The sequence below is a fragment of the Neovison vison genome, chromosome X (assembly GCF_020171115.1).
Source record: "Neovison vison isolate M4711 chromosome X, ASM_NN_V1, whole genome shotgun sequence".
Lineage (NCBI taxonomy): Eukaryota > Metazoa > Chordata > Mammalia > Carnivora > Mustelidae > Neogale > Neogale vison.
Window position 1 is genome coordinate 70,179,672 of NC_058105.1, and position 27,501 is coordinate 70,207,172.

Below are 27,501 nucleotides of genomic sequence, written 5' to 3' on the forward strand. Positions count from 1 at the left end.
CCTTCTAGATTGTTTCCAGCTCTGTTGTGTCTTTTTGGAAGAACAGCCTGGTATTGTCAAGGGCATGAGCTAATAACGCAGGGCCTGAAGAGACAAGGATGCGGGCTGCAAGGGCCTTGACTTTACATGCACGGGCCAGTGGGGAGCAGACAGCAAAGCTCCTTTCAGATGCAAGTTGACCCTGAAATTCAGCTGTCGCTACCTGCAGGGTGGGATCTGACTGTTTTTGAGGGATGGTGATGGGAAGTGACGGGGGCTACATCTGGTTCGTGGGTTTTTTGTTTTGTTTCTTTTCTTTTCTTTTTTTCTTTTTTTCTTTTTTTTGCTCCCAGCCCAGACTCCTCTTCTCTGCCCTGTTGAATAGCTTCATCAAGCCAGAGAACAAAGAGAGAGTGCGTGCCCTAAGCACAGTTGCCATGGCAACCTCCTCCTTCCGGGAGCTTGGAAACGGCTGCCCACTTCACCAGAACCTCACCTTGTCTGCAGGCCATAAGCGGTTGTATTCAAATCCCTGAGATGAAGTCCTCGAACATGAATTACCTGCCAGTGTAGCTTAGGTTCACTGCTGGGTGGGCAAGGTACCTGCGAGACACCATGTCCTGCATTATTGGCTCTGGGCTCTCAGGGGTCTGTGAGAATCAAACCCCCTGTGTGGGGGTCCCACACTTGTGTGGTCAGTGACAGAGGCTCACGACCTCGGCTTAGTGTCTGAATAAAGGCATCACTGCTACAATGAAAACCAGAGGGTGAGACAGAAAATGATTTTGAACAGAAACAATTTATTTTGAGAAGACACAAACAGCTCTAGCTATATAAAGAATACGCTTCAATGGCTGGTAGCAAGCCAGTATGGAATGCTTAAAAGAAAGAGAGAAAGATAGAAAAGAAAGGAAAAGAAAAAGAAAAGAAAGACAAGAAAAAACCTTTGTCTGATCTCCCCGCAGAGGGCTTCCTTCCACTGTGTGTTAGAATTCTAAAAAAGACTGGGATGATGATCTCTCCTAGTTTCTGCAGCTTCCTGAAATTTTTATCCAGGGACACTGTCTCTTCACTGGGGGAATGGCCTTATCTCCACCTTCCAGTTTAGGACATTGGTCTGTAAATTCCAGCCTCCCTTATTTTTCTTAAGTGCGTTGTTGGCATTTAGTAAGCACTGCATGTGGACCTGACAAAAGTCTGTCTCCTGACTATGCACAGTAGGACCAGTCAATCCTTCCTTATTTTGCTTTCGGCAGGTGCATAGTTCTTTTGCTGCCTTAGAGATCAAGGTATAAGCATGGTTCCCCTCCTCAGTCTGGCAATCTAAAACCAAAGGTGGGAAGAAACTGTTTTGCAGATGCTTTCACATAGGGAGATCCTGAAAGGTACTAGCTCATGCCTCTGACTTTTTAGGAATTTAGTTTCTAGTAATGGGGGAGATCCCTGGGCTCAAACGACAGGAAACAAGTAGAAAGGTCCTAAAAAGCAATTTGCTTCGATAGGAAAAACTGCAGCCTCAGAGGTATGTCTGAGTGACCGAGTGCCTATTGAATGAAAGTCCTAGCACTCTGTATGTCAGCCTGTCCACAATTGTCACAGACGAGTTTCTTCTAATGGCTTCCTGAGAGAAGCAGAAAGAAGTGTTCAAAAGACAAGAAAAAGGGAAATGCCACTGGAGCCCCAACAATCCCCTTCTCATTGACCAGACGTAGAGCTGGACCAGAGACCTGATGAGAACACTGGATGGAGTGTGTGCTTGTGCACAATGGTGTGTGTGTGCGTATGTGTGCGTGTGTATGAAAGAGAAAGAGAGAGAGACAGAGAGAGAATTAGTCAACAGGGCCTTCACAGTCCCAGTGGAGAAACTATGCTCACATGCAGAGGCACACGCCTTCCTCATTCATGCCCCTCAAGGCTTATGTGAGCAAATGGGAAAATGTGAATCTGAGGTTTAGACTTCCAAGTAGCATGAGAGGTAGAGATGGGCCTGAGATGGAGAGAGTTGTGAAGAAGCTTTAGGGAATCTTCTTCTTCTCCTCCTCCTTCTTCTTTTTTAAAGTAAATTCTAGGCCCAGTAAGGGGCTTGAACTCACAACCCCAAGATCAAGAGTCGTATGCTCTACCAACTGAGTCAGCCAGGCACCCCTAGGAATCCTTTTAAAGGTTCAGAAAACAGGAGGCAGTGGTGTGTCACATGTTTGCTGGGGGCCGGGTGGGGGGAGGCACCGGGTTTCCCAAGGAGTCCATCCCCCCTTGGGACTGGGGGCCCAAGAGGCAAGGGGTTGAGGCAGGTAAACACTGTGGGAGCAGAATACTTTCTATACCTTGTTGGTTTTCTTGCTGGGCCTAAGTATAGAACAGATCCAAATGGAATTAATAGAAAATGGACACACGGACATTCTGGGTTTTAAAAACAGCCATGGGGACCAAGAGGGCTGGTGATTTTCCTAGGAAATTGTAGACTGGATTGGATCCTCACGACCTGGGCCACCAGACTTTCCAGAGACAGCCCTAAACCCACAATGGTAATATAGGGCAGGGCAGGCCAGATGACCCAGGGCAGGGGTGCCCGGTCACAGTTTGGGAGACTGGTAATGGGACAAAAGAAATAAGAAAACTCAGAAATCCATTCTTCCCTGCCAGTTTACCCTAAACTTGAGGAAGTAGAGGCACATTGGATAACTAGGACAGGAGGTCTGGGAAAATGAATGAGGCTTTCTACACCAAGGTAGTCACTGAGAGAGAGAGACACAGAGAGAGAGAGAGAGAGAGAGAGACACCATGATGAAGAGCACCCTTCTAAAGATTCATGGGTTGACATACGCGGCCCTCCTCCACCCACTTCTGTGCCGACTGGTGTGACAGTGTAGTAATTAGATGGGAAGGCAGCAAGCCCACGTGTGGCCCCCCAAAACCTAAAATACTTACTCTCTGGCCCCTTACCAAAAAAGTGTGTCAACCCTTCGGGTTGAGATCCCACTAATCTCTGAGCATTCCTGAAAATAGAAACCATAGGAGGTCCAGTAGAAACAAGGGAACAATGGAAATAACTGGAAATACCACTCCAACTGACTGGCAGGGCTCTAAAGGGACACCACCTGCAGGTCCACGAATAATAAGGTATGCATGAGCCATAAAAGAAAGCCCAAGAATAGGCAAAGAGAGAGTCACACTGGGCAAAGAATGTTTCAGAAAAGAGTGCATGCAGAGCTCAGTATTGATTATGGAATTCTATTATTTTCCGATAAGATGGAGATGGAGTTTGAGCCCAGGGACTGACATAACATCAAGCTAGGTGAAGTTTCTAGAACGCAACTAAAGACTTCATGAGCATCTTACCGCCTGAAAGTACCTCATAAAGTTTAAGAAGGGAAGGATAAAGTAGATTCTAGGAAAGCCTATGTTGGTTTTCCCCACTTTAAGTAAATACCAATTATAAAAGTTCACACTAAAAAGAAGTAGAGACATTAGGGGACATTGGACTCTTTGTTTTTCAAAAGAAGTCACCAGAGGATTCCCCCACATAAGAGACTTTTTTACCAAAAAGTGGAATTTGATCTACAAAAATTCATTTTCAAACATCTCTTAGGGAAAACATATACAAAGTAGGGAACCTATATTGAATTTGGAGGGGAAATGAATGTTCCTAAATTGAAAATGAGATTTGTCTTCGATTCAACTAAAGAAATCTTGAGCATTTTCCATTAAAGCATAGATAATTAATTCACTTAACTATCCGGGAAATTCATATGTTGTAAAAGTAGAAGCCAGCTGTGGGTCATCTCTAAATGCAGTGTTTTAAACGCAAACACACTGGCCCCAGAGACAGGAGACCTGGGATTGAGGCCAGACCCTGCTACTGTATACATGACCTTGTGTAAGTTATTTGACCTTTCTGGGCCTCATGTGTAAAATGAGAGGTTGGTCCCTTTCAGTTCTAACATTCCAGGATTACAGATAAATATAAAAATCAGAGCAATACAACAACTTAGAAATAAGAAATATTCCCCAAGGTAAGCTTTGGAATGAGTAGAAAACAGTAGCACTGAAATATAATAAAAAGAAGAAAATTTTAACTACTAGCCAGAGTAAATATATCTCATTTTAAAAATTAATGAAAAGATTTGTCATTTACAGTTGATCGGGAGAGGTAAGAACACACAGATTGATACTTCTTCACCATCAGGCATATGGAGTTGAAAATGCGTTTGGGGCGACTTCTACAATGAGCACAGTGCTGCGTCCGCATGCATAACATCTTACAAAACTGGACGTTAAAAAATAAAAAGCTGAACACCACGTAGGGAATAAGTTCCTATAAAGCTTGGCTTGAAGGAGAAGCTGAGAGGGGTTAACTGGTTGTTCCAGTTCAGATTTTGTCGGTGGATCTGTTGATATCCAATTCCACTACGTAGACAAAAATCTTAAAATCAGAGCCTCGTCGAGAACAGCCACCACGGTGAAGATGGGTGTTTAAGGGTCGGCAATACCAAACAAATAGAACACTTCTTCCTTTTTCCTATTCGTGAATTACAAAAAAAAAATTAAACCCCAAACAGGCCAGATGTCCCAGCTAAGTCAAATCAAAGGCTTTGCAGGGTAAGCAAGTAGTTGATTCAGTCTGATCATTTCTTAATACCAAATAAATGTACACCCGACCAACACGACAATGTACATCACTTGGCCAGATACGGATCACTCTAATGACAGCAGAAACGACAGGAAAGGCTGGAACCATCTGGACAGTCGGAGTGCTAGGGATTCAGGGGCATGAAGAAGTAACATCACTGGAATAAACACAACGCGCGTGCGAACACACACATACGCAGGCACACATCCCAGGGCTGCTGCTGCTGCTAGTTCTGAGATCATGCTCGGTTTTGGGCTTTGCTGAGCAAACATATACACGCATTTCACACAACCCATTACTTATGCCAATGTGTTTTTGCTACACTTATTAAAAGCGCCTCAAATATTTGTCTCTAACCATTTACTACTATATTCCTATGTTTCAGAATATTCTAGGACTTCATTTCACATCATTGTTTAAATTACAATTCTTGTTGTCCTTTGATGAAGGCAGCTGTTTGTACCTCTTTCCTACTCTCTTGTCCTCTTAAATTGCTAGTATCTTTGTGACTTACGGCTGAAACACAGGCAAAGGCTTTGGAGGGACTGCATGCCCTGGCAGAGATCTGGTCTTTCTCACACCAAGCGTAAGTGATAGCACAAAACATAAATAAGGGTAGGGGAAGCAGAGGCTTGATTTCAGTAACATTGTACCTCCAGGAAGTTTAATAATCACCACCAACACTGGGCAACCGACATCGATCAGACATTGACTGGACAGTTTCACCTTTCACGAGCAGGACACAGTCTCACAAACTCTAACTCCTTGTGTTCTTTCACTAAAATGATTCGTAGGACTTCTATTTGTGTCAAAATGTCACTGTACAATATGAAGAATCTCAGCCTTCTCCATGGCTTTCAGGAGCCTTTTCCGAGAGCCTCTTGGTAGATGTGGTCCCTTTGTCCCTTGTCCAAGAGGACAGCTCTGGGGATCAGGACTCTATACCCAACCACCGGCAATGTAATGAAATAATTCCAGGAGACTAAGGTATTTTCTATATTCTGGAGTTAGCTGTCAGGGAATTCGGCCTTTCCGTGGTGAAAAATACACTTTGGCAACTAACTGGTGCCTAACATTCTACAAGTAGAACTTCAATTCCTTTGGCTTAAGGCTTTTCCCCTGTTACAATGCAAGTGACCCTCAAAAAAGGTAGCATTAAGCCTTACAATGTCATAGTAAAGGACTTCATCCCTTTCCTGAGAGCATGGTTTTCTGAGTGAGAAGAACAAATGAGGAGGCACTCAGGAGAGTTGGTGCTGGGAACCAAGGTCTGGGGAACATGGACCAGAAAGAGGACAGAGAGCGTCCCAGTGGCAGGCCTCCAACTCATTCACCATCTTGCTGAAGGGCAGCCCCTGTCTGCATCCCTACCGAAATGGGGGCTAACTTGCCACTCAGAGCAGGTTGCTTCGGAATCAACCATGTTTTCTGATCATACTGAAGGCTCTTTGACATACAGGCATACAAAGGTTGAGAGAAATGGGAAAAGAAATGGTAATAAAATATTTGGTTCAACGGCAGATAGGGAGTCGTCGATGGAACCACACTTGTGCACGGACAGTAGATAAACCGATATTTATAGAGTGCAAAGTGCAGGGCTGGGACGAGGGTAAGGCATGTGCGCGCTCCCGAGAGTAGGCACCTCATTCACGTCACTCTGGTCCTGGCCCTGGCAGATCCGGTTAAAGTGAAAGCTTGCTACTGCATTGATACACTTGGTGAGGATGGAAGGCTGCCCTGGTGAGGACCAGAGAGCCCTGGCCATGAACTCATCTTTTCTCAGGATGGTTTGTGAGGAAGAGGGCAGGTGCATGGACACATCTGCTCAGACAGATAGGTACAGTGGGATTGCGAGCTGATCTGTGTCGTCTAGAGAGTTAATTAAGATGGATATCTGATGAAATGCACATTGTAAGCCTTGTAGAATTTCCTCCATCTTTGCACACTCGAGGTAATGCCTTCCGACTAACTGGTCGACTTCTGGTCATAAGGCTAATGCAAACTCTTTCGCTGCCTGTGGTCCCGCCTCCTCAAAGTGTACGCTATAGGCAGGTCATGGGAGTTGGGACTGAGGGACAAGTTTGGGCTGGGGTGGGAGGGAGCCAGGCAAGAGATAAGGCAGGCAAAGGAGAGGAGGCACTAGCAAGACTTCCTGTTGTACCAAGAATGGCTTGCTATCTCCCCTCAACATTTGAATCACAAACATGCCCACCTAGAGCAAAGCACTCCTAGCTACCCATTAACCAATCCTGGGCATGACTCCCTCTACTCGTGACTAGACTGAGGTCAGTCAGCAGAGCCACCTGCTGCTATTGGCTGGAATCAGAGCAAGCAAGAAGGATGGAAACAACTTGAATTGGAAGCTGACCTCTTGGGGTCAACTTCACTTCACTTGTTATCGTTATTATCTACACAAGTAACAGTGGCAGGAAGAGGTTCTCTGAAAGCCTCCCTGGAGGGGCTTTCAGCCTGTCTTCTCCAGTCTTAGCAGAGTAGGTGTACAAGACAGCGAACACTGGGCTATGGGCGGCGGTGGGAGAGAGCGAGTTGGTGTTACGATAATCACGGGCGTGAAACAGGTTGACTGTTAAGAGCAGGAAGATGTTTGATGTTATGGCCCTCATGGACTAACAAGGTCTACAGTTTGGTGGTTTGTTTGGGATTAGGTCCCCTGCTGCAAAATAGTAAAGGAATATTTCTAGTCCTTGGTGTTCCCTCTAGCCACACCATCACTACCCCAAATCCTCCTGTGCTAATGAAAACGCCACTGGGCATTTGAGGGCCATAATAATGATGCAGAAGACGTTCTAAGAATCCCATATACAGGTATACAGACTGCTGCAGAGGAAAGCAAGACTTTATGTTAAAACATAATGGCATCTGGGCATTCAGCTTTAGACTGTTTTGGGGAAACCATCAGGAATAGCAAGGTGAGGGGAGAGGCAAAACCCGCTTAGAAGTAGCAAACGAGAAGCTTCCAGAAAAACCAGCAGATGTAACAAATCCTATACTATGTGAGTCTCATATTCAGCTTGAGTTCAGCTGTTCAAAGTCGTTCCCAAGGAGAAGGCCCTGGCAGCATTACACTTTTGTTAGGCCAAGGCACAAACACCCCTTCATTTCCCTACAGAGGAAAATGTTTCCATCTTTTGGAATTCTGAGGCTGGGGCAGACCAAGTGTGGCGTCCATATATAAATTCAGGCCAGGAATGAGTCTATTTTATGTCAGGCAACCCCTCTGAAATTTGATCAGGACCTTCAAACCAAATAGTTGGGATGTTTTTGAAAGCAACTGGGTACTCGCTGCTTATTATTTTAAGCGGCTCTGCCTAAACCAAGGGCAAGTGCAGATTGCGAAGAAGTTGGTGAGCCTGCCCTGTACTCAGAAGTCTAGAATTCAGAACTGTACCAACCAAGGGCCTAGGCCTAAGGCTTCTAAGCAAGAGGCCCAAGTCTCCTCAGCTCTCAGTGTAGATTTTCAGCTGCTCAGTCTGCTAGAGTGTGAGCTGTGGAGCTAAGAGCTTGCTTCTCATTGGTGAGCGAGGCGGCCTATCAAAATCAAGAACTGTTTGTCTCTGGGGCACTTTCTGCCTCCTCCAGGAGGTTGGCCAATGAATCCGTTTGGGGCGGGGGGATGGCGGTAGTGAAGGAGGAAGGGGTCCAGGAAGCAGGCTACAATTTCATTTGACTTTGCTTTTCCCTTCTTGGGAATATGGACAATTAACCCTCCATTAATGGTCAGCCAGTTTTTGTTTAATGCGTTGTCTGTTTTTTTCCCCCCAAACTCCCAGCAACCAGACATATGAAAATCAAATGAATCACTCCTCTTGCCCTGCTTAGAAAATTGAACTGACAAGTGCCTATAAGCTTGTGTGTGTGTTGTGTGTGGGGGGGTGTCACAGGGATTGTTCTGGGGCTCTGTCAGCATCCTATTTCCTCCAACCCCTCTACTCCCCCACAGCATAGTTAATTGGAAGTTGGTCACATGGTGGAACATAAATGGCAAAAAAAAAAAAAAAAAAAAGATAGCCCTTTTTTTGGCGTTATGGGCCACAGCAACTTGCAAGGCAGCCTTTTAGGTTTGGGATATATCCTTTTTTTAGTCCATACATTCTTAGTTTTGGAACAGAGTAAGACTTCCTTTAACCAGAACAAAAGCAACCACACACCACAGTCTAAACTGAATGGAGGTGGACAAGTTACACTTACTTTCTCTCCTCCTTGAGACTTTGATGACGCTGTTCCTTCAGCTAATTACTTCCTGTAATGAAGGTTATATGCAAATGAAACGAGGGTTCTTAGAATGCAGCATGAGCTGGGCACCGATCCTAGCTATCCTTGTTGACAGACACTTGAAGAATCTCAAGGCGCACGCGCGAGTCGCCTTGGCTGGATCTGAGAGAACACATGGCTGCCTCTTTTGGGAGCTGAACTTGGTTCACCCAAAGGAACTCAGTCCTGACTTTTCCTAGCTAAAGGGGTGGGGGGAGGGGCTACAGGTTCATCGAAACTCATCACCCTGTTCTCCGTGTAGACAATCAAACTGAAAAAGGCATGAATTTCAAGACAGAGTCACATTCATATTTTGCGTGACAAAAGCCAGCCAATCAACCCCATGCCGAAATAAGTGTACACCCCCAAAGCTCTCTGGGGGGCGGGGTGCAGACAGCTTGACTGTGGTTGAAGAGGCCTCAGAGTCTTTCTGCTTCTCCACCCGGGGCCAGCAAGGCCTTGCCCCAAAAGTGAATCATCGGCAACGGCACCCCACGACCCCCAGCTTTGGCAGCACCGGTTGGCCCTCACACTGTGCTCCTTGGTGACAAAAGTCAGGGTCAGAGCAGCTCGGTCAGTGACCGAAAAGATGGCGCAGGTGCTCTTGCGCCTCAGAATTTCTCCTCAGGGCACAGCACTGGGGGGAAAGAAGGAGAAAATCGGTAGTCAGTAACGGCAAGATTATTAAGTGTGAAAATGCAAAATGTCCGAAGGTGATTAAAGTGCCTGATGATTTTAGCTTTAAATCTAGTGGCCTCTCTCCTGCGGTCCAGAGGGTGAATGGATGGAAAGGACATGTAAGCTCTTTTGTTATTTCCATGACTCCTTTCTAAAACCCTTTCTCTTCCCCTTCGTCTACTCAAGTTTAGTGACTAAACTGTTTGCTGAACCCTGGCCTTAGGTACTGGGGTTATCGGTGGTTTCGTAGTCTTTTGAAAATTGTGCAATAATTCTCCGAGCCAGTGGGTTAGTGGTCTTCAGCAGTTCGGCTGCTGAGGGCCGGGACTTTGGGGTTGCCTTGCTCCCCTTTTTCTGCAGCAAGGCCTTGAATTCGTCGTTTCTGCCAGCATCCAGGTTAGCACTGCCGCTTGACCCCGCAGAGGCAGCTGACTCACTGACTGGAGAATCAGCTGGATTCTTCCCTGGTGAATGGGAGCTTGGTCTGCTGCCGCCTGCAAAGGTCTCCCCAGGCTCTTTCCAGCCAAGCAGCTTTCTTTTGGACCTAAATAAGAAAAAGTTTTCTTTGAGTGAATTCAATGCGGCAGATGTTTCCTAATGCCTCATATAACTTCACAAAGGCCAGTGACATGATCTGGAAGCTTCTACACAGCAGCCGCGTGAGCAGTTGCACTGACCAGCTTTCTCCCTCTCTCTCTCACTGCTAAGTCCTCAGAGTCCGCTGTCTGGCTCCCTGGCTCTACCCTCCTTTCAGTGCCCACAGCTGGAGGGCCTGCAGGGCTCTGGGACCAAGGGAGAATTTAAGGAGTCAAGGCTATTTGCTCAGTGACTCTGATTCAAGACAGCCTGAGGGAACTGATGCTCCTGCACCTCTGGGAACTGGGATCTTTCTAGTTTTTCTCACCAGCAAGCCCTTGCTCTTTGCCCTTGTCCAAGAAGAGAGGGTCCCTATCCGGTCCCCCTTCACCTCCATTCGTGCTCTGATACCCGGCTCGGTGCCCCACTGCACTTCTCCTTTTAAATTATTTTTTATTGACATAGAATGTATTATTTGCTTCAGGGGTACAGGTCTGGGATTCATCCATCTTACACAATTCACAGCTCTCACCACAGCACATACCCTCCCCAGTGTCCATCACCCAGCCACCCCATCCCCACAGCACTTCTTGCTAAGATTTGTTTGGTACAACGAAGGCTGTGAAGGGTTAAATGTCTCTGTCTGTAGACAGAGCTGCGAGAGAGCAGATGGAGCCACAATAGGCCGTGCTGTTGCTAGGAGACGAGAGGCCTCTCACTCGGCACCTGGTCCTCCCTTCCCGCGCCCCTCCTCCACTTCACCCAAAGATGTCAGCAAATTGCATCTGCGAGGCCTCAGACTGCCATTGCCACATGTGAGTATCTGAACTTAGTCTCCAGCTTTCAGTGCTCATGGCTGCTTAGAGGTCTCAAAAGGGTAGGCATTTCCAATAAGAATTAAGAAAATGGGTCTCGACCTGTGTATCACAGTAAACAAATCTTCCGTTGTGCGTGAAGCCACAAACACATCATCGTCATCTTCGGCGATCCATTCGGCTGTTTTATCACTAATGACACTTTTTTCTGCAGTGCTCGGTTCCACAGAGCTCCCTAGGCACAAGAACCAGAAGGAATTAAATACTTCGACCACAAGAGTTAGGACAAAGCACATTCTCATATGAATCTCATTCGATGTTCAAAGCAACTCCAAAAGGGCTGTTGGGCAGAGACCCTTAATGTCTCCATTTCGCTGAGGAACACAATGTTCCAGAGGTTAGTGTTTGGCCAAGGTGGCCTGACCAGTGAAGATCAGCATGGGTCCTTGTTTTCTCATGCCTTTTCCATTACAACAGGTTCCCTGAGCATTCTCTTGCTTTGAATGCATCATTTTTCAAAAATCAAGAAGCTGAGAGTAATCTAAAGCAATGATTCAAGCAGTAGGTGGGAGTGGGGCCGAGCTGAATCTCAGAGCAGCCTGTGGAGTTTGACAAAGCATAATCTAAAATTACCTGTGGCTTTGACTTGTTTGCCTGTTCTAGTCTGTGTGATTTAACTTGTGCTGAAAGCCCAAATCAGCTTACAAAAGGTCATAAGATTTTTTTAAAATTTTACTTATTTATCTGAGAGAGCAAGCGAGCATGGGGGTAGGAACAGAGGCAGACAGAGGGGGACAAGCAGACTCTGCGCTGAGCAAGGAGCCCGATGATGCAATGTGGGGCTTGATCCCAGCACCCCGACCTCTCAGGATCATGACCCGAACAGAAACCAAGGTTGGACGCCTAACTGACGAGCCACCCAGGCGCCCCAGGAAGGTGATAAGATTTTGATGTTTGGTGTTACGGGTTCAAAAAAGGATGAGAAACACGGATGGGTGTGGAGGACAATCTATTAAGTGAAATAGGCCGTCCACAAAAGACCAGTGCGATGTGATTCCACTTACATGAGCTCCCTAGAGAGAGTCAGATTCATAGAGACAGAAAGTAGAAGACTGGTTGCCAGGGGCTAGGGGGACGGAAGAGTGGTGAGTTATTGTTTAGTGCGTACAGACTTCAGTGTTGCAAGATGAAGAGCGCTCTGGAGAGGGAGGGCGGTCATGGTGGCCCAACATTGAGAATGTACCCAACGGTACTGAGGTGAATGCTTAAAACGTGGTGAAGATGGTAAATTTCAAGTTATGTGTATTTGACCACAACTGAAGCAAAAAGGGGACATGAAACAACGACCTCAGAAAAGGATGAGAAAGATTATCTAGCCTAGTTTTAGTGTCCTGGGAAGCGCCAGCCTCAAAGAATCCAAGCAAGTGAGCTCCCTTTCCTCTAGAAAGCACTAAGAAAGGGTGCCGCTGGAAACCTATGCCATTGTTTTCAGAGGCCTGCAAGCCGGCAGTGGCACCGGATGGCAGTCTGGGAGCGTACTGAGTCCTGTGCGTGAAACTGAAATGAGTGTGGCTAGCGGAAAGTGCTGTCCAGTGAAGCAGAGAGAGAGTTCCCAGGGCGGGGGATGTGCGCCTGACCAGACAGATGGACTCCAAAGGTCCTAGGGTGCGAAGACCTAGTTTGATTGTATTCGCTCAGTCCTGGGGGTTCCAGGGTGGACTGGCCCAAACTGGGCCTTGGAGATCCACCCCTTCCTGGGTCACTCCTGATCCCAAGGGCTAGCGAGGTCTCTTTGGAAGAACCCCAACTCTCAAGAGATGCCTCATACTGACCCACTTGTCCGGGACTCAGGATCATTACTGGGGGCAGGGACATTTGCTCCTGTCTCGGCACTCTGTGCTCACTCTCATCTTGCCTGGGATTGAAAGGAAAAGCCAGCAGACAGTTTACTAACCTAGAGGACTGGCCTCCCTTTCACCTTCAGCCAGCAGTGGTGAAGTCGTCCTCGTACCAGGGGACTGCAGGTGGTCACTGGTGGGAGGACCCTTGGCCTCTTCCTGCAGGGTGATGATGGGGCTGAGAGGCAGCCTCAGCTCGGCCCCGTATGCCTCCATATGAGCCGTGGGTGAGGTGAGAGGCAGGTACAGCACGCTGGGCTTTTTGGGAACGGGAGGCGGGATCTTGCCTTTCTTTCTCTCCACTTCCTCCTGGCTCTGGAAGCTGATTCTTTCAGGCAGGGCTCTCGCCTTGGGGCCCCCATCCTCCATCATGCCCTGGGGAGGTTGCTGTGTTCCTGAGAAGAAAGCACCAGAGGAACTGGCAAAAGGTGTGAGAGCGAGAGAGGAGGGCGCTGGCGTCTCCCTGGGGCTTTTGCCTTCGGGGAAACTGGAGGGCTTTGGTTTCCGCACCACCGTGTAGATGTCGGGAGGGAGTGGCTGTGTGGGTTGAGCTGAGCTCTTGGGAGTCATAGCCAAGGTCGGCGAGATGAGTGGGCACTCCTCGGGGACAGATGGTGGCTTATGGACCAAGCTCAGAGGCCTTCGGGCCACGGGGGGCTTCTCGGCTATGGGAGGTTTCATCTTCCTCTCGGGCAAGGTGAAGACTTCCGCGGCGGGGTCCTCAGCATAGTCAGGGCTCTCCACGTCATCTTCCAGCTCAGACTTGCTGACAGACCTCAGACGCACGGAACGGAGGTCCGACTGAGTGACCATAGGCATAACAGGCTGGTTGGGGCTCGTCTTCTGGGCCAGCTTGGCCCCAAAATTCGTATCTGAGTGATGCCGGCTCACCTTGGTTTTGCCTCTGATGGAGATGCTCATCCCAGACAGATCCAGGTTGGTGGAAGAGGTGAGCGGCAGGTCAAATGACAGCCGTGACTTGGACATTTTCTCCATAGGCGAGGTTGCGGGGAGTGACGACTTCCTCTCAGGGACCACCGGACGCACCCGGACGCCGCCACTCAGAGGCGGCAGGTGGCCCAGGGTCAAGGACAGGGACACAGTGGGCGTCGGGGTCTCTGACTGGCTGGAGTAGCCACTGGAGGGTGACATCAGCCCAGTGGGCCTTCCAGGGGAGGATACTTCCCTGGCCTCTACCTCGATGGAGAGCTGAGATGGTGTTGTGGCTCTGGACGTGGAAGGGGAGGCGAGAGACTCTGAGCTGCCCTGAACTTGGCTGCACTCGATGACTGTGGTGCCAGTGGCGGTGCTGGAGCTAGATAAGGACTGGTAGGTGTCGCCACACTTCCAGTCAGTGAGATACCAGTGGTGGGAGAATTGTGGACCTTCCGGATCTTTGAAAGTTGGCGCAGCTGGGTGACCCTGAGCATCAGGGTGGGACAAGTGACGTCCTTGGTGTTCCAAGGAGAGGCAGAGGCTCCTGGGCCTCTGGTCCTTGGGCAGTGCTGACCCACCTTCTGGCAAGAGGGCCAGCTCATCTTTGACCAGCGAGACGCTGCGCATGGGTGGGGAAGGCTTCTTCTTGGCCTTCCTGAGCGAGATACTCTTGGATCTCTGCCTTCTGTGCTGGGCCTCCTGCTGGGCACTGAGGGAGGCGATGTTGTCGGCACTGTTACTGCCCTCAGAACTCGTACTGACACAAGGCAGGGCACAAGCCTCGCTGGCCTTCTGCTCCTCCTCGTAGGCCACCTCCACAGTGCCTGAGTCTGTGGGCACAGACAGCGACCGCTCCCGGAACCTGCTGGCCCCCGGTGGGCCCATCTCCAGCCTCGAGGTACCACTAGTGAGAAGGCCCATCTTGGAGGGTCGCTCAGACGCTTGCTGTCGTTGAGAAGGGTGCTCGGAGTAGACAGCCGACCCGCTGCATCCTGCAGGGTTATCACGAGTGACCAAGAGGGCAGTGGCCTCCTTAGGAACCGAAGGGGGCAGCGAGTGCAGAGAGACCCAAGCATTGCCTGAGGAAGGATTTATTCCGTGTTCGCCGACTCGACTGCTCTGGCTGGCAGTGCTTGGAGTCATGTAGGTAAGAGTATCTCCCTTCCAGGAAGCAGAGAACGTCGATTCTGTTGGCCCGTTGCAAGAACTGGGGACGCTGTACACCATTCCCACGCTCTCCATGCCGGGGCGGTTTGTGGCACTGCACACCTGGAGAGGTTCTTCCGGCTCACTAGAAGGACTCCTTAGTACTGGGGAGGTGAGATTTGGGAACTGCGCTTCCTGGCCGACTGCAACTCTTCCATGCACACCTTCTGGGGCAGAATGACTGGGCCTGATGTCCGAGGTGGTGGCACGGGCCACGCCGCCTGCCAGCCTGCTGCTGTGACCTGGAGAAGGTAAACACAGAGAGTGAGTCCTGCCGCCGGGGATCCCCCTCGAGGTCGTCCTCTCGAGACAGGAGCACCAAGGCTCTGCCAAGAAGCATCTGCCAACAGCTTGGTCGGGATTCCTTGGTTCTTCCTCTCCCTACATGAGGATGCTGGGGAAGTTGGGTCCTTGCCCATCACCACACACAGTGAGTCACGGGGTGCCTGCCCTTGAATTATCCAGGATCCTGCCAAGGCCTTGCTGGCTTTAATTATTCCTTTTGGGAGCTCAAATGGCGTGTGGGGCTACCTGGGGCTTTCCCCCACCCCCCGGAGCTTTCGGCCCAGGCTCATGAACCGTCCCAGATCTCAGTGCTCACTCTCTCCTGAGACGAGAGTAGGGGCTGTAGAACTGCCAAAGGACAGCGTGTGGGACTTGCAGCCCTGGCAATGAACCTGGAGTAGGCCACAGCTGGCAAGTTCAGAGCCTGGTTGCATTTTTGGCACCTGGCACTTTCTAGCTTTACCCCTATACAAAAGAGTTAGGGTGACCACAGATGCGGGGAAACCACTGTGATGTCCAAAGTCCCCAAAGATGTTCTCATCTACAACAATCATTACTGTCACATCATTGCTGCTCCTATGACTATAATAAATGTATAAGAGCAGCCACCATTTGCTCGACACCCACCATGTAGCAGGCACACAGCAGGCCGATTACATGTAACAACTCTAATCCGCGTGACGGCTCTGCCAGCTTGGTATTACTGTACAGACGAAGGCGCTGAAGCTCAGAGGGGTTTTGAAGATTGGACAAGGCCTCATAGTTTTATTAAGTGGAGAGGCCGGGACTTGCATCCATATCTCTCTGGTCTACACCCCTTGGCTGGCTTCCATTTAGTGGTAGTAATGCTCTGTTAAGAGAATGCTTTTTGCAGTGGTTCCTGCCTTGATCCATCTGCCTAAACCTGACACATGTGCCTCTATTCCATGTAGAATGGGAGGCAATAACATAATGAATTTACCAGCCTGGGAGGCCTGTTTTCCATACTCAGTTGATGCCCTTGACAAAGGGCCCTTCGTTATCCTTAATTACCACATCTGCTTTTTTTTTTTTTAGGACATCCAAAGCCCCCCCAACCCCCCCCCCCACACACACTGAATTACTCCTGGGTGGCAGGGCTGGTGGAAGGGAAAAGTGGAAAGGTCTGGGGCATCAGCTGTGATGGGGTCACCTTGGTCTCGCTGGGAAAAGTTAGAGAATCCAATAATGGTCCGCCTCCGCCTCAGGGTGGATTTGGGGTTCACGGCTGTCTCTGTGTTAAACAACGAGTGTCGCAAACTTGCGTGTTTATCAAACTGCTGCCCTGTAGCCAAAATAAAGACACTTGGGTGCATCCTGGTTTCTGTTTACAGCGCAGTGGAAATCGGTCTGAGGCACACAGGAGGGGTGATGGCGGTAGCAATGAGCATGAACAGAGAACCAACTGAGCAGCTTTTGAAACCCTCGGACCTCAACCTCATCAAGGACACTTAAATCTCTGGCTGTAGGGCCCCGGCAGGAGCATTTTTCTGGAACTTCCCGGGTGACTGATCATTTAGATGTACAGCCCGGGGTGAGAACCACAGGTGTAGAGAGACAGGTTGAGACTAGATGTTGCTTGATTGTAATCATTTCTCAAAGAAAGCCTTTGTATGGGCCAGTAAGGACAGGGCTTCCAAAAAGCTGCCCCACTTGTCCCCCACCAGCCAGGAAGCTGCCCGACAGGCTGTCCTCCAGTCACCTGATCACATCTTATCAATGTTCACTCCTGTGTAGCGATTGAGATCTATTTCTCCTGAAACCCGGGGTCAGTCTTTTCTCCAGGGGAATTTCTGGGGCAAGGGTGGGGTGAGGCACACTGCTCCCCACCCACCCCCTGCCCTCCGTGCTGTCCCTCATTCCGCTGTGGCAGCGGGCTCACCAGACCCTGCCCTCTCAGCCCCATGGCTGCATTTGTACCCACTGTCCACCCTGCCCCCAGCAAGCGGCCTGCGGGCAAAACTCAGGGCCAGGCTCATTGAGAGTGAGGTGGAAGTTGAGAGACAAAGTGCCTGCCTTCCCTTCATGAGTCTCTCTTCCAGACCTTCACTCCCCTTGGCACATCTCCCTAGGCTCTGGGCTCTGCCTCTGATTTGCCTGCCAAGAGGATGCCGGGGGTGCCCGATGACCCCATATTCATGGAGTGCTACCACACGGAGCCAGACCTGCCCTCATGGCCTTCAGCAGCTTTCTCCAGCATACCACGGACCAGTGCTGGCTTCCAGGGGGCCTCTGGTCCCTTCAAGTTAGGAGGGCTTCCCGTCATCAGGTCATTGGCCCTAGCTCCTTCTGACATGACTGACCCTCCTCCTCTTCCACGTACAGTTGGTGGAGTGTGGAACATGAGTTAATAATGGGCATGGTCTAGGGTGCCCTGGGCTCCCAAAGCCACAGCCAGCTCAGCCGCATTTGCCTTGGTCTCTTTCCAATACTTCCCTTCTCAAACACTTGCTGCACAAGGTGAGGATTCCCACCTCCCTGGCAGACCAAGTGGCTACTGAACATGCCCCGAGGCCCTGGCTCTGTGGCCCAGGTGGGAGCCTCCCTTTGAATGCCAGCACCACAAACCTCCCACTTCCACTCCGACTCCTATCTGTGTGCTACAAACCTTGCCTCCGGCACAAGAAGTTCTCTCTTGCCAAACCAAACCTAACTCACAAACTTGAAATTCCCATGGACATTCCAAAGAGCACACGCGTTCACAGAGTCCTAGCGTTTTCTGTTAAGAGGAATTTGCTATCAAATGGGCTCGGTTAGTGTGGCAGTGCCAGGAGAGAGTGAAGAAAGAGCAGCCAGAGCCCCCCTCGCCTGCATGCCTCCATTGCCCCCCTCTTCCCGCAAGAGCCATGACCTTGACAGTTCAGGGTGAGCCAGCAGCGGAGAAAAGTCTCGCTCCCTCCCCCAGTCCCAGTGCATTTGGAGAGGATGGTCTGTAGTTGGCATGGAGGGAAGCAAACGGAGGTGGTGCTGATCGACTCTACCGGAGATGTTGATGGGCACAATGTCAGAGTGCGTGGAGCAAGGCTGAAGCCACCGCTTTTCCTCTAGGATGGGCAGAGGGGAGGGGCTATTCCAGGCAGCTTGCTTGTCGGCTGTGGTCAACAGGCTCAGGGAGGCCTCAGGGGCCCTCACACCCTGGGTGGTGGTCTCATCCTCGCTCAGCTGCCATTTTGTAGGCTGTTGGGAAAGAAGGTGATGGGAAGGGTGTGCTCCCGACGAGATGAGCCATGCCCATGGGATGGCTATCTAGACAGGGTGGTTAGAGGCTTCGTCTGGGAGGCAGGGAAGTGTGGACGGGATGCCAGGTCAGACACCTGCTGGTTAGGGCCCCTCTCGGCAGGGCCTCAGGGTAGCTGTGCTGGTGAGGAGAGGTGAGCAGCAGCTTCCGGTGGGTAAGGTGCGCGGCTCGAGGTCCCCCATCAATGAGCGCAGAGAGAGCTCTGCCCTGCTGGCTCTCACAGGTGGGGGAAGAGGCAACTCACCATCGATACAAACTCCAGACGCCTGCCCGCCTGAGGCCTTGGGCTAGGAGTGGGCTCAGGGGCCTCATCAGCAGAGCGGAAGGTCTGCCCCAGAAGTCTGGCCTCCGAGTACTGTTCCTCATATTCTTCTGAAAAATAGCACAGTGGATACACACTCTAGGGGGCCACGGCCAAGCACTGGGCTGGGAGAGGACCGCAAGCTGGGGCTCCTGCTCTAGCTGCCCGGCCTGACTTGCCTTGTTTCTTTGTGGTTTGGCCCGGTGTCTGAGCCTCTGGCTTTGGAAACGGAAAAATGCCTACTCTCCAGGACTACAAGGGCTGAGGAGAAAAGTTGGTCGAGTCGAGTTGCGCTGGTTCTGTGACCAAGCCTGTGTCTTGATGGTCCCCACCTTAGGTGCTTGACTTGGAGGAGAGGCTCAGGGTGCAGACACCTCTTGGTCCTTTATCCTCTCTCTGAAGCCCTGCAGCTCCTCAGGGTTTCTGCAGGCCTACCAGGGAAAAGACCTGTCGGAAGCATGAAGAAATCTGCACTGGGAAGTCCAACATGCAGTGCTCCCTTGGGTCTCAAGAACTCTCAGCTGAGCTTCCGAGGGCCTGGTTCCCTGCACCTTCGTCCCACTGTGGGTGGTTGTCAGGTCCAGGGGAGCTTAGGTGAGGGAGAGGGAAGGCAGAGGTAGTGGCAGAGAAGGAAGGAGAAGTTGAGGGGCATCGCCAGCGAATAAGAGGGATGCACAGGGTTTGAATGGCCTTCACTGAAGTGATGAGTTCGATGAGTAAATGAAGAACACGAGAGAGCAAAGAACCAATGGGGGTGGGGCTCTCTGCTCATCTGAACAAAGACTTTAAGACTCATAGAAACTTGGAGGCTGAGGGGCCTCCAAAGTCCTCTGGTTCAACACCCCATTCTGGGCTCAGAGTTCCTCCTCAATAGCCCTTTTAGATGCTTCTTCAGCCTCCACACAGACCCGCAGAGAAGGGGAGCTGCCGTCCTCCCAAGGCAGCTCATTCCATCCAAGGACAGTTGGGGCTGTGGCAGGAAAGCTCTTCCTTATCTCGAGGTGAAATCTGCCTCCCTCCATGTTTCCTCCACCCACTGGTCCCAAATCTGCCATGGTGGCAACATAGAGCACACTGACTCCTTTTCTGCATGGCAGCTCCTCTCTTATCTGAACACAAGGCTCGTGGTGTCCTTTGAAATCTTGCTTCTCTAAGGTTACCACTGCCCTGGCAAGGGAGGCGAGGGTTTGGGCTAGAGTCCAGTTGGGTGGCCCACCTACCATTTTCTACTCTCCATAAGAGTTGACCTTCATTGGTATGGGTAAACAAGAGCTGACAAGACTTCTTTTCGCACTTAATGTTCACTCAACAAATGCCTACTGAGCACCTCTTGGGGAATCCAGCTCTGTGCCGGGTGCTTCTGGAAACACGAGGGTACTAAGAGATGTGATTCTCTCTGTCGAGAAGCTTGGTCGGTCAGGTTAGGTGGACGGACGATAAGCCCAGTACCAGTAGGTGAATGAGTTAATGAATGAACAAATGATAGAAAAAGCAGTTCAGAACTATATAAGTCCTCTGGAGCTGGATGGCCCAAGATGGCTCGCAGGAACACTGGTGAAGGGAATGAGCAAAGTGTAGAAGTAGTGTTAAAGCGTTTTGAATGAGGCAAGAAGAGAACTGTGAAGAAAGTGTAAGGACTGGAAGTTGGAAGACATGGAGGAAGGGCTTCTGGGTCTGGAAGAGAGGCCTCAGTGGGACAGCGAGTTTGTGACTATGGAGTTTGTGACTACAACTGAGATTTTATTTGTATTCATTACTTCATGGAGATATAACTTACCTACAGTAAGGTGTACAAACAACTTCAGTGCACAGCTCAGTGAATTTTGACATATGCACGGCCCTTGTAACCTCTGTCCAGGTACTGTAAAACCCCAGTTGTCTCTTTCACAGCACTGAGTTTTAATCTCTTTGCCACTTACGTTGCCTTAATCCCTCCGTTCAATGTGTATGGTTTTCACATTGTAAGGTCCTATCAGCGACCACACTGTTCTCTCTTTGGTGTTAACTTTAATACGGTGCCCAGCTAAGCCTGTGTTCCAAAGGACACGTATTGGGAGTTGACAGTGCATCTTATCGGGGTCTCTCCAGCTGCAAGATACTCTTACTGAGCAAGTGACATACCACTTTTAATTCTCACAAAACTGTGTACCACATGGGAAACTGGAATCTCACTTTAAAGATGACTGATTCATCGGAAGCTTTAGGTAATCTGCATAATGTCCCACAGCTAGTTAGGTGAGGGATGGGAATGAGATTCTAGCTCTGTCTGATTTCAGAGATTGGATTTTCTCACTCTGCCCAGTGCACGCAGTCTGACTGCTCAGGCACCATGACAGGGCTGTTTGTCCAGGTCATGTGGACCCAGCTTTTTGTACAGCATGCTCCTCTGTATACTCCAAAGACACTGGGCTGCAAATTGGGGATGAGGAGACCTCTGGGTGTTGTGTATTGGGCTTACTTTTTTTTTTAAAGTAGGCTTCACGCCCAACATGGAACCCAACGCAGGGACTGAACCCACAATTCTGAGATAAAAACCTACTCTGAGATCAACAGTTGGTCGCTCAAGCTCAACCAACTGAAAGTCGGGCTTACTCTCATGAGGCAGTTGCTCCCCAGGAGATACATGGACAGGTTGTGGCAAGAGCAGAATGGGTGAAGCCCCGAGGGGGGGGAGACCCTGCAGATGCCTTCATTGTCCTTGGGTGCCAGGATTCCAAAGGCATGAGCAACATGGCAAGAGAGGGTCTAGAAGGTCTGTGAGCCCACCCTGTGGGAATTTCTCCCCCGGCTCCCTTTGTAAGTGGCTTGACCACTGCCCTGCTTCTGCCTCTTCCCTTTTCTCCCTCGTGGCCTCCTGAACCAAAAAATAAAGGGGTGGGGGTGGAGTGGGGGGAGTGGTGGAGAGTCAACAGCTCGAGAAATTGAGCCCTCTCGAATCATTTAGTCTGGAAGGTAAAAAGATGGGGATATATGTGTGGTTTTTTGTTTTTCAGTGGGGTTTAAACTGTTCTCTCTCTCTCTTTTTTTTTTCCTCTTGCTGGTCCCTGTCCTCTTTCTTCTTCGCCTCCCTCCAGCCGCTGCGCATCTCGCCTGTGGGCTCCGGCCGCAGCCCCCCTCCCTCTCAGTACCTTGCAACAGGCTCTGGAGATTGAGCTGCGCCTCTCGAAGCAGCTCCTCTACACTCGGGGGCCTGCCCGAGGAGAGGAACACGTTCACTGGCTGTCGCCATGACGACCTCGAGTGGGCAGTCGCTGTCGCATTTTCCCGACCCGAGTTAGCTGCAGCTAGGGAAGGAGAGAGTCAGTGAGAGGCGCAGGCTGGGGGCCGGTGGGGGGGTGAGGGGCCGGGGGGGGGGCGGCGCGCGGTGGCCAGTGGGCGCCCGCGGTTCCCTAAGCCCCGCCCTGCCGGGGGCGGGGGGGGGCGGTGCGAGGCTGCGTTTAAAAGGCGGGGACTCGCCAGCCGCAAGATTTTTCCTCGACAGATCCTGCCGCAGTCCACTCCCTCCTGCTCCGCCAGCCTCCGCCCGCCCCGCCGCCGCCTGCCGCCTGCCGCCTGCTGCCTACCGCCCGCGTCCTCAGCGCCTCCCGGCTCCCGCCGCCGCCCGCCCTCTCTGATCACCGGGACGAGGTAAAGCGCCCCGGGCTGAGCCGCTGGGCCCTCCGGCCCGAGCGCCCACCCTCCGTGCTCGCCCCAGTGGGTGTGGCTCGGCCTCTCCCGCGCCCAGCCGCGACACTTCGGTCCCCTCCCCCCGCACGCGCCCCACCGCGGCATTTCAGCCTCCTGTAGCGGCCTCCAGCTCCCCACCCCCACCCGCGCCCCCGCCCTCAGACCCAGGGCCCCTGAGCTACTCCTAATGTCCGAGGCCGCAGGAAATCTAAACAGCCTGCGCATGGCGAACGTGGCCCTGCGAGAAGAATTAAATGCCCTTCGCGGGGAGAATGCCAATTTGGGCCTTCAGCTCGGCAGAGCCCTAGCCGAGGTTAATTCCTTGCGGGGCAATGTGTCGAGCTACATCCGCTGGCCAGTGCCGGTGGTGCCCGTCCTTGCCGAGGAGAACTTTGACTTCCCGCTCAGCGAGATCGACGCAGTTCCCGAGGGGGATCTGCCTTTCCTGTGTTGGCCTCCCCCTCGCGCAGAGCCCGAGTACGCCTCTGACGAGCTGTTGATTAGCGTGATCCAAGATTGCGGTACCTCAGACGCGCCCGTCGACCCTCCCCCGCGGGCCATTCCGCCCCCGCCGGCGCTGCCCCCGCCCCCAGCCAAGGAGCAGCCCGCGCAGCCTCCTCTGCCGCCTCTGGAGCGGCCGGAGTTAGAGCCCTTCTCGGGCGACCCGGTCTACCTGGCCGAGTTCCTGATGAAGCTAGAGACCTTTATAGCGGACCACGAGGATCATTTCCCCGGGGGCGCTGAGCGGGTGGCCTTTCTGATCACCTTTTTCGCTGGCCAAGCCAAGAACTGGGCCATCTCTGTCACTCGGGAGGGAAGCCCCCTGCGTGCCAACTTCCCACGCTTCCTGGATGAGATCCGCAAGGAATTCTGCGGCCCCATCCCCCCAAGCGTGGCTAAAAAGGCCATCCGCAAGCTCAAGCAGGGGCACTGTACCCTAGGCAGCTATGCAGATGCTTTTCAGTTCCTGGCCCAGTTCTTGTCTTGGGATGACTGCCGCCTTCAAAACCAATTCCTTAAAGGCCTGTCGGAATTCTTCCGCAAGGAGCTCTTATGGTCAACTGAAATGGCCGACCTGGACGAGCTGATTCTCGAATGCGTGGAAATAGAAAGAAAAGTGCGCGTGCCCAAGCCAATCCCACTCCCCGGGGTCCGCAACATCTTCTTCCCTTTCGCTGCGGACCCCAACGCAGACACTGATGATGAAGATTTCCACAGTGACGAAGATGAAGAGACACGCAAGCGCAGGCTTTACGACAGGGAGCAGCGGAGGCGCGTGAGAGCTGTTCAGGAGGAGACAAGGGAGGAGGAGGAGAGGAGGAAGAAGCAGGAAGAGATGCGGAAGAAGCAGATGGAGGAGATGAGAAAGAAACTGGAAGAGAAGGAAGAGGAGGAGGACGAAGAGGACGAGGAGGTGGACGAGGAGGTGGACGTGGAGACAGTCAAGGATGAAGAGAATAAGGGCGATTTTGTGTGCCCGGTCCCGCAGCCAGACCCCGACGCCGACCAGGATGGGGACCAGGAGCCAGAACCGGAGTCCGAGGATGAGACCCAAGACGATGACATGGATGAGATGATGGAGATGGAGCCAACTGTCGCCCATGCTTCATCTCAGACCACTGGCTACTACCATGAGAATTTCCTAGACGCATCGCCTCCCATCATTCAGCCCAGCCGGAGGAGGAACCAGAATCGCGTCCCGCTTCTGGAGGGCCTTCCGGGCACTAATTCGCCGTTCTACAGCTCGCCCCCGCTGATTCGCCGCGCAGGTCGCCTGGGGCAACGCCAAGTTCGAAGACGCCCGCCTGTGCTGTTCCGCCTCACTCCCCGACAGGGGGGCCACCGGGCCGCACGTGGCCGAATTCGCGTGTGAGCGCCAGGGCGAGCTCGCCGTGCAGAACACACCCTTCGACAGCGTCCCCTGCCCCTGCTATCGCTGCCACACCTGCCCTATTTGCTGACCAGTACTTGAGGGAGTTCCAGACCTGTAGAGCCCACAGAAGACCTGCAGAACTCCAGTTCGTCTTGCAGCCATGACCAGAGAGGGACCCGTGTCCAAGCAAGGCCACCTGAGAAAGAAGGGGTCACCAATAGCTGTCCTCTTGGAGCACACTCTGCTCAGTCTTGCAACAAGCTAGAGAGCAGGGTTCTGGGCCTGTTCCCATAAAAGAACTGGTCACCCTCTTGTAATACCCCTCTAGTTGTCCTAACCCTCACCTCTCCTGCGTTTATTCACCCTGTGTTCTACGGTTTTATCCTCGGACTGGCTCACCAGGACTTCACCCAATGCCTCACTGAACTGCCCCCAGTTCGCTAAAGCGAACTCCTAAAGCCACTGAGGCCACTTACAATATAATTGAAGGAGAGCAGGATGGTATCAAGAGACGTACGAAAAGCCGATGCTGGCTTCAAGTCCCCCGTCCCGCAGAAGGGCCCTGAAGAGAACCCTACATCCAGCCCAGTGAGCATGCACAAAACCATATGTCAAATGGACAACATGGCCGAGATCTGCTCTTGACTGACCCAGCAAGCTGGTTCCTCCTCCCTACAGACTCCTGTATCAGGGCCCTTGGACCCACTCACCAAGTCTGGGACCCTCTCCTCTTACCACACTGCCTTCCCAGGCATCCCCAGGAGACAGAGCCCAAGGTTACAGGCTCTAACCCTTCTCTCCATGTTGCCCAAAGGGTGGAGGAGGGGCGGGGGAGGAGTGGGGAGAGGAGGATGGAAGGAGGAGGAGGACGAAGCAGCAGCAACAACTCAGCTTGAAATTGTAGGGAGTGACTCTTTCCTTAGGGACAGTGGTCTCCTTCCCTGACCAGGCCTTGGACTGCAGCCCCCAGCCAAAGGTCTTTGCAGGAGACTCACCATCCTTGAGGTACCAGAGGAGGCCCAACTGGCCTTTCTTTCCTGGACTGCCAAAGAGAGAGAGAGGGCCTGAGGCCTGCTCTTTAACTTCGACTTCAAGGATTCCTTGGTTCTGAGAGGAGAGAGGAAGGTTCTGTCTCCAGCCTTGCAGCTGGGACGTCCTCCTGTTTCTCACATGGGGGCCAAGCCATGGCCAGGTGCCGGGCTTTGAGTAGACAATGAGGCTTAAGAGGGTGACTGCCTCCTAGTAACTCCTAGGACTTCTGGGTACAAACCCAGCGCCCCCCCACCGCCAAGAATCCTGCTGCTTCTCTTGGGTCCAGAAAACACTGCTTCAGCAGTGAAAAATAAATACTATGTCACTCTGGACCCAGAATACCAGCCAGATCCACTGCTGGCCTGAACTGCCCTTAGCACTGAGCTTCGTGCGCAGTGCCTGGCAGCTGGGCGAGTGCAGCCACAGTGTCTGTGGCCTGAGGGAAGAAAACAGAGTAAATTATGCTTCTGTTCCTCACTGGAGTCTGACATAGAACCTCAGCACAGCCTTAAGATTTTGAGCCTGGAGACAAGCGGAAGGAGCTGGAGGAAGAGGAGTCACAGAGAAACCCAGTCCTCCGGCTGGTTTCTGGTGAGGTCTCTATTCGTCAGTAGGAGGTAAGAAGCCCTTTTTGCTTTATAACACCCTTGGCAGCCTGGGGAATTCAGGGAGCCGGGTTCCTAGAACCTGTTGCTGCCTTTTAAAAAGGCTTTCCTCTCCTCCAAGGAGGAAATGTAACAGATAATCATAACAGAAATTTTGGAAAATAGAGAAAACTGTTAAGGACCGAACACCCCCAGGCATTCAGAATCTGGCCACACGAACGCAAGTGCTGTTAACACTTTGATGCCTTTCTAGCATGTTCTCCCTCTGTCTTTTCAAAGCTGAGATCATGCTGTAAGCTCTTGATCAGCAGGATTTAAAATGGCTGCCACCTATGCAGTCATGCATACTGAATAATTTATTTAAGCAGTCTCCTAATTTGTTGGACGTTTTAATTGCCTGGTTTTCTCCATTCCTGCCAGTATAGGAGTCAACAACCGTGTAAAGAAAATTTTGTCTGTTTTTCAGCTGTTTCCTCAGGAGAGAGTTCCAGAATGGGAACGGCTATCCTTCTAGGCTGTGGATCCTGTTTGCTGACAGTCGATGCGCTGGGCCTGCTGCCTGCATCCCTGCCGGAGAAGTGCAAAGGACAGGTGCCTTGCACCCCTACCTCCAGGGACCCTTTCGGCATAGGCCCTGCTGTTCCCGTGGTGCCTCTCACCCTGAGCCCCTGTAGCCTCAGCCAGGGAAAGAGCTGATGAGCAGTGAGCTGGTTTCTGGCCCTTTGGTGGCAGGGGGCCTTGGGCTTCCCTTTAACCCTCTTGCCCCACCTTTCCTAGATCTTTAATATTTGTTGTGACGTAACAGCCACAAGAGCTGTAAGAGGAACTATGGGCTTTGGGTGCTTTCTTGGGTTGAAAGAAGGGTGGGGTGGGGGGTGGGGGTGGGGAGGGAAATGCATGCAGGGGTACAAAGGCAGCCCAAGGATTCCCAGAGACTCGGGAGGAAACCCGTTTGAAACAAATGTGTTATCGTTATTGTGTTATTGTTGCATTACTGTGTTGTGAAGATAAGAAATTGTTCTGTATGCTAAAGCTTTCTCCTCAATAAAAATATAAAGGGTGTGTAAAGACCGTGTCTCTCCGGATTATTGAGCAAACAGACATAGGTGGGCACTTAGTAGGCATCAGAGATCATTTCCCAGGCACCTTGCCTGAATCAGCCCTAGCCCGAAGCCTTGCAGTCTTCAGATGAGGAAGCTAAGGCCCAGCCAGGCCCCAGGGACCTGCAGAGAGTCCTGCGCACTTGGGGATGGCAGTTGTTGGGAGGGAGGGAGGTAAAAAGACTAGTTATCTTGTAAAATAGCATTAGTTCTCCCCTGGTCCTATCACCCTATAATGGCACCTCTCCTGGCCGCCAGCACACACACACACGCACACATGCACATGCACACGCACGCACACACAGGCGTGCGACATTGAAGGGAGGGTGGGAGGCCAGGGCCAGTGAGGCGGGGGGGCCCTTCCACTTTGGGGCACTAGGTGGTGCTACCGGA

The 27,501-nt window shown here is 51.6% G+C and overlaps 2 protein-coding genes across 2 annotated transcripts; one reads left to right on the plus strand and one right to left on the minus strand.

Annotated features, from left to right (window-relative positions):
- Window positions 1-759: 759 nt before the first annotated feature.
- On the minus strand, window positions 760-22,120 carry NHSL2 (NHS like 2; the record flags this gene model as incomplete). Its single annotated transcript, XM_044235751.1, has 7 exons — window positions 760-10,103; window positions 11,053-11,185; window positions 12,905-15,232; window positions 16,447-16,578; window positions 18,275-18,470; window positions 18,776-18,903; window positions 21,961-22,120. Coding segments are annotated over 7 exons (3,402 nt in total), but the record flags the coding sequence as incomplete, so codon positions are not given.
- A 245-nt stretch (window positions 22,121-22,365) lies between these two features.
- Window positions 22,366-27,076, plus strand: RTL5 (retrotransposon Gag like 5). The gene is made up of 2 exons (XM_044235752.1): window positions 22,366-26,020; window positions 26,475-27,076. The coding sequence occupies exon 1, from the start codon at window positions 22,686-22,688 to the stop codon at window positions 24,369-24,371; it is 1,686 nt and encodes a 561-aa protein (XP_044091687.1). The 5' UTR covers window positions 22,366-22,685; the 3' UTR covers window positions 24,372-26,020; window positions 26,475-27,076.
- Window positions 27,077-27,501: the final 425 nt, after the last annotated feature.